The sequence below is a fragment of the Hyalella azteca genome, unplaced genomic scaffold (genome assembly GCF_000764305.2).
Source record: "Hyalella azteca isolate HAZT.00-mixed unplaced genomic scaffold, Hazt_2.0.2 contig2778, whole genome shotgun sequence".
Lineage (NCBI taxonomy): Eukaryota > Metazoa > Arthropoda > Malacostraca > Amphipoda > Hyalellidae > Hyalella > Hyalella azteca.
In genome coordinates this window covers 72,698-79,227 of record NW_025933040.1, presented here as the reverse complement: position 1 = coordinate 79,227, position 6,530 = coordinate 72,698, and the positions used below count along the sequence as shown (strand labels likewise).

The 6,530-nt window shown below is 36.5% G+C and overlaps 1 protein-coding gene across 1 annotated transcript; it reads left to right on the top strand.

Moving 5' to 3' along the window:
• The first annotated feature begins 2,479 nt into the window (after nucleotides 1-2,479).
• Nucleotides 2,480-5,224, top strand: LOC108664803 (5-demethoxyubiquinone hydroxylase, mitochondrial). The gene is made up of 4 exons (XM_018151499.2): nucleotides 2,480-2,774; nucleotides 3,309-3,458; nucleotides 3,869-3,982; nucleotides 4,262-5,224. The coding sequence occupies exons 1-4, from the start codon at nucleotides 2,516-2,518 to the stop codon at nucleotides 4,438-4,440; spliced, it is 702 nt and encodes a 233-aa protein (XP_018006988.1). The 5' UTR covers nucleotides 2,480-2,515; the 3' UTR covers nucleotides 4,441-5,224.
• Nucleotides 5,225-6,530: the final 1,306 nt, after the last annotated feature.

The following is a 6,530-nucleotide window of genomic DNA, read 5'->3' as shown; positions in this document are numbered from 1 at the left end:
AATACGTATCAGTTAAATTTGAAGCGCTGACGCAATACGACTCACCACGTGTCGGATGTTGCCACACAAAGTGACGGAATATAGGGATTTGGTAGGTTTCCATTCTAAAGGCTTTTTAATAAATATGGCAACATTTTGTGACGTTTCATCGTTGCTGACGCATAGTGAAGTGTTTTGAGAGTCATGTGAATGCAACAGAACTTACGTAACGCATACGTTTTTTTTATAGTTTTTCATTTCTCAATGCGTCCTTAAAGTGTCGGAATATACCGTGTTTACCCTATATAATTTTACCATAATGATAATTTCATTTTGTTGAATAATAACTGTCAAATTATTGTCAAACAGGGCAATAACTGAATTAGGGACAATGGACAAGCAGGGCCTGCAGGGGTTAATTGGGACAGTCCTCCTAAGTCCTAGTACTCCTACATTTTGTAGAAATGTAGCAACTAAACTAATTGGAATATTGCAAAACTAAAAATAGTGTGGTAAATTTCAACATTTTTCTTATCTATATAGCTTATAGCCATAGTGGCAAACCAGAGTTTTTTTGGAATCAGTTCATTTTTAATTTCCTCATTTACTCAAGATTTAAACCAATTCCTTAAATATGATCATGCTGGTATCCAGGATACTTTACACCTACACGTCTACTTATAGGACTCAAAAATGAACTTGGGGGAGAATCTAAAAAACCCTCATTTTTGCCACTATGCTTATAGCATAGGCCTAAAGCAAGGTAAGCAATCATACTTCATACATATATGATATACTACTTCTAAAATATCCNCATGAAACCTTTCAATTTAGAACTTCAAGATTTTATAATGAATATCAGTAATACGTGGTAAAGGGAAAGCGTAAATTTTACACACTCCACTTTTTGATCACCAGAACACGAGTCGCAATAATAAGACACAACCAGACTCCAGTCAATCTCACGACACACTGCGTTTAAGGCTCACCCCAAAAAAGGTATTTACAGTAGAACCTTGGTTAGCAAAGGCTCCAGTTAACAAAAAAAGAAAAAAATCAAGTAACAACAAAAAATTTTTATTACATTTACCTTGCTCAGCAAAAAAATTTAACTTAATAAGAAATTAATGCATCATTGGTCATCACAAAATTGTCACAATTTTGGTGGAATTCTAACATATAACATATTCTTAGAATATCATAGCTATAATTGTTCACTAGGCAACTTAGGTAGAATGAAAAGTAATTAAACTAAACTTTATTTATTTCTCTAAAAAATATGATGGTTGACACTAAAATATTTATATTATATGTTTCATGTATGTTTTTTACAACCGTTTTTTGTTATAGTGAATTCACTTGACCCAATTAAAATGGTGCAAAATTGCAAGCCATCCTGTAAAGTGTAAGCTTACAGATACAGAAGAAATGCTATATGGTTGCTGAAATAAAGCTTGCAGTGGATAAGGTTGTTGTCAATGCTCAATGCATGTCCAATTCACCAATTGTCCATGGATACAGTAATATCACAACAATAATATGGTAATGTATTGTATGAATATGACAATATCATGTCAATAAATAATATAACAATTATCAATTAAAAAATTATATAATGATAAATAAAAACAATTAAAAATCACAGAAAATATCATTTATGCTTCATCTATATCACCTACAAAGGAAGAGGATTTCAGAGTACTGTTAATAATGGATGAGTACACTCTTCATGCTTCAATCGTTTTAAAATAAAGTTATATTTCAAGTGTCCCTTATTGCCCTGTTTTCTTGGGTAATTTGGGAGGCTTTTATTTTGCATCTGGCACCAAACAAATAGCATATGAAATTTTTTTGAAAATGTCATACAATAGCCCTCACAAAACCCTGTAAAATGAGCCCAAAACTCTTTTATTAAATGTTTTATGGTAAGAGGTTATTAATGAAAAACGCTCAAAACCTTCCCTTATTGCCCCATTTGACAGTATAATCCAGATAATTGTAATGATTAAGATTTAGACTACCTCTAAGCAACAGTAGATCCTTCCTTAGTTAAGGCTTAATCTTAACCACCTCCTAGGGTAAACGCGGTATATTCCGACACATTAAGTACGCATCAAGAAATGAAAAACTATAAAAAAAAACGTGTGCGTTCTGCAAGTTCTGTTGCCTTCACATGACTCTCAAAACACTTCACTACGCGTCAGCAACGATGAAACGTCACAAAATGTTGCCATATTTATTAAAAAGCCTTTAGAATGGAAACCTACCAAATCCCTATATTCCGTCACTTTGTGTGGCAATATTTGACACGTGGTGAGTCGTATTGCGTCAGCGCTTCAAATTTAGCTGATATGTATTGCCGACATCCACGTGTTCAAATTCCGTTTGCTGTGTGAGTACTGAGAAGAAACTGCAGTTTAGGTTAATAAAATGTTTCTGAACTTTAAAGCATGTTCAACTCTTGGCCTGTCTCTAAATTTAACATGATCAATTTTGTGTTTTGATAATGTTTATTTATTTTTGCAGGTATTGAAAGATGCATTTTGTTCAAAATAGATTATTTATTCAAACTAAGAGGATTTTACTGTTGCAGCATGCAAGATGTTATTCAGACTCTTCTCATACATCTGTGGACCAAACTCTAAGTGGTGACTCTCATAGGGATAAACAAAAAACAATTCCCTACAAAGATCTAAGTTGTGCAAGTCGAGAGCTTCTTGACAAAATCATAAGGGTTGACCATGCTGGTGAACTTGGTGCTGACAGAATATATGCAGGCCAGATATCAATACTCAGTAAGTAATTTGGGGGTGCTACTGCTCTGGGCATTTCTAAGTACTGATTTGATTTCCACCAAGTTCCATTTTAACTATGACTTCCTAGCTGCAGAATGTGCAGATTGTTCTCAAGCTTCAGTATGGCTATTCCTGAACAATTTGTCTATTCATTTATATTGTTCCTGTTAGAGCTTCACTACTAAACTTTTTGGCATTTTAATTTTTAAACTTAAGTATGTTTCTTATTGCAGGTTGGATAATATTATTTTAGAAAATGAAGTAACTTCTTAAAACAAAATGTAATGTTTATATACTACTAGCCTATAATTTGATTATGATTGATATTCAAAATTGTAAATAAAATCTGATGAAAATTTAAAATATTATTTTCTATAAAATCTTAGTATTTATAAATGTGGCAATTGAAATCACATAGCTTTCTATAAAAATGTATAATTCGATGTAAATTAAATTTAGACTTTGATACTATAGATAATTGAGATAGGATTGCAGCTTCTTTAACCCAATCATGACATGCCATGTCTGCCTCAGAGAACAGCAGCGTGGGACCTATCATCCAGCACATGTGGGACCAGGAGAAGGAGCACAAAGCCAAGTTTGAAGAACTCATCCCTTTGTATAGAGTGAGACCCTCTTTGCTGACACCTATCTGGAATGTTGCTGGCTTTGCTCTTGGGGCAGGTAGGGCTTTTGGTTGAAATGACAGCAAATTTTCATTCCAAATTAATAATTAGTTCTAAGTCCATGTTTTCTGAGCTACCGGTATATGTTAATTTACATAATCAATGGCTTAAGTGGTGCTCTAAAAACTACAAAATGCTTTAAAATCCATCATAATGAATTTTTTCTATTTTATAGGTTAGTATTTTTTTGTGTTAGTGTAGTGGAACTTTATTTCATCGTGTATCTCGGTAGAAGTTTGTCTAAATATTCTGTAGTTCATATTATTACATAACAATACTGCTAAAATGGTTTAATTATTTTAAAATCAAATATTCATAGTTTTTATTGCTTTGCAAGTGCCATGAAGCAAATCTGCCACTGAATTCAGAGTGGACCGTATTTTTGAGAATGCATTGGTGCCTTCTCAGGTACTGCACTGCTGGGAAAGGAGGCGGCCATGGCGTGCACTGTGGCAGTGGAATCAGTCATCACAGACCACTACAACAGCCAACTGAGGGCACTGCTTGCTCTGCCTGAGTATGGTGGGAAATTTCAAACCAGTTTCATTAGTCACATGTGATTGGAAAATGGAAATTATGTCGATTGAAGATATTTCATAGATTTTGCTTTTATTCTATATTCCTTCATAGATGTATATTTTTCCTAAAGAAATGACTCGTATACTGTGCATTGTGCAGTAGAAAATGTTCTCCAAATATTGCTGAGGTTATAGAAAATAATTTGCTTTCAACAAATGTGCTATTTAGTTATAATGTTCAAGACTGAATGACATGGTATAACAGAGAATCTGTGCTGAGCAGACAAGCATGAGGGCGTGCAGGAGTTGGTGCGTGTGATCAGCAAGTTCCGGGATGATGAGATGGAGCATCATGACACCGGCCTAGAGCACGATGCAGAGATGGCACCTGCATACCAAGTGCTCACGGCATTTGTCAAGCTGGGGTCACGGGCCGCTGTCTGGGTCGCTGAGAGGGTATAGGTTATATGAGGGGCCGCTGATAGGGTGTAGGTTGCTGAGAGGGTCTAGGCTGCCGTAAGGGTTTGATGATACCTGAGAGCGTCTAGGTTGCTATGAGGGGTCCCTGGCAAAGCCTGTGTTTCTGAGAGAGTCTGGCCACTCCATTTCTCATTTTTAAACTGGGGGCATTTTTGTTATTTGGTAAATTTGAAGTATTTTCTCGATCTGCCAGTTTTTGGATTGTATTCCATACTTTGAAAATTGTGTTGTTCAGCAGTAGAGTAGGTTTAGAATGATTAAAATTGTCAGTTCAATTCTATTATCGTTACAATTGAGTTTTGATTAAGCCAGGGCTTGGACCATTTGCAAAACTAAATGAGAATTTTTCTAATTTTAATTTTGTCTCGAACTCATTTGTGGAAGGTAACGACTTGCACGAATTGCCACTCAAAACAGATAGATTCTACTGAAGCAATAAATGAACACTGGTCTTCTCTAGTTAGCAAATTTTTCTAGGCTGTGATTTTGAATTAACGATTGTTTTGTTGTTCCTAATCTTAGTTATAGTAATGCTACTGCCTTCAAGGCCTTTATCATGTTACCAACGTCAGTTGGCACCGTACATAGAATTGAAAAATGTGATTAGGAGTCAAGATGCTTATCTCAACTCTTCGGACGTAATGAATTAAGATACTCCTGCGGGGGCTATGTGTGCACACCTGCATAAACCTGTGTCACCGCAAATTTAACTCAGAACCAATGAACTAGCTTAAGTCCATGTAAATTGTTATCGAATCGTAAAGTACTCATGTCTCGTCATTGCCCTCGTCTCTAACTGTAACCAAAGTCTGTACAGGAAATCACACTGGTGGCCCAGTGGTTACAGTTCAGAGTACCAAGATTGGAGCAGAGAGGCGCGGGTTCGATCCCGGCTCTGTGCGTCAGTTTCTGGTCAGAATCGGCAAGGAGGCCGGGCGGCTAAGCACAGCAGAATTGTTGCAGTGAGTTGCGAGTTCGAGACCGCAAAATGTTGTGAATGTTCTGCGATGTTAAGAATCGGCGACAGGCCTACGGCCTAATAACGCTGAAACCGCTATTATTATATTATTATTATTAAAACGAAAGAACATGATCTCAGTCCTCAAACAAAGTTACGTTAATACGAGTACGATATGCTAGTGACCGTTGTAAGTGGCGAAAGCGTTGAGCAGAGGGCCGAGTTGTGTTGAATTGTGAGTAAAGGGAACATGAGGATCGACTGCTGTTGCTGAATGATTTGTTTTGACGTGTTTGTTTACGTGATTTGGTAAGTGTGCGCGAAATTTTGTGTTGCATCAAATCGGGCTTAAAATCTACGTGAACAGGTTCCGTGTTTACAATTGCTCACGTTTATTTAATAATAGCATATTAACCCGGCGTTACTCAAGGTAGATCGGAAGATCTCATTTTCAGATTATTTTTCCTACTATCTTGAACGTTTTGCACTGAAGTATTGTAAATTAAATAAAGTTCAGCATTCATTTCATCATGGCATGTCGTTCAAGCCCTTATCTAGCTCCGACTGAGAAATTTCTAGTCGTTTTTTATTGTTACTAAGTTTCCTTCATGATCGTTCTATCAAGTGAAATACCAAATGAATTCCTGCATTTTCGTCGAAGCAGCAATGAACCGTGAACCCTCCTGAAGCGCTCGAGAATAGGGAACCCTATTGTTCTCTGTGGCCTGGAAACGAACTGCAGTTTTCCTCTAGTATTGTCTTTCTGCCTGATGTGGGTTCTCGTTTCGTGGTTTGCGGTTCTGTCTTCTCAATTTTTGTCCGGTTTATCATTAATTTGTCTGGCGAGGTTCACATGCAGAAGACAGTGCTACCAGATGCACAACTGACAGTAGCTCCGTGCATCGTTATTGGGAACAATTCATACAGAACTGCAGCAAAAGCCTTCCAAATTTAGTTTTACAATGTATTGTAATGAGTTTGGAAGGCAGCTTAGGGAATAAGATAATCATTTGACAATTTTGCACATTAAACTTTAACCATCAATTACTCGAAAGGCAATCTTATGATTTATACCAGTTCTCCATGTTGTTAGCTCCTCAAAAATTGATTACGC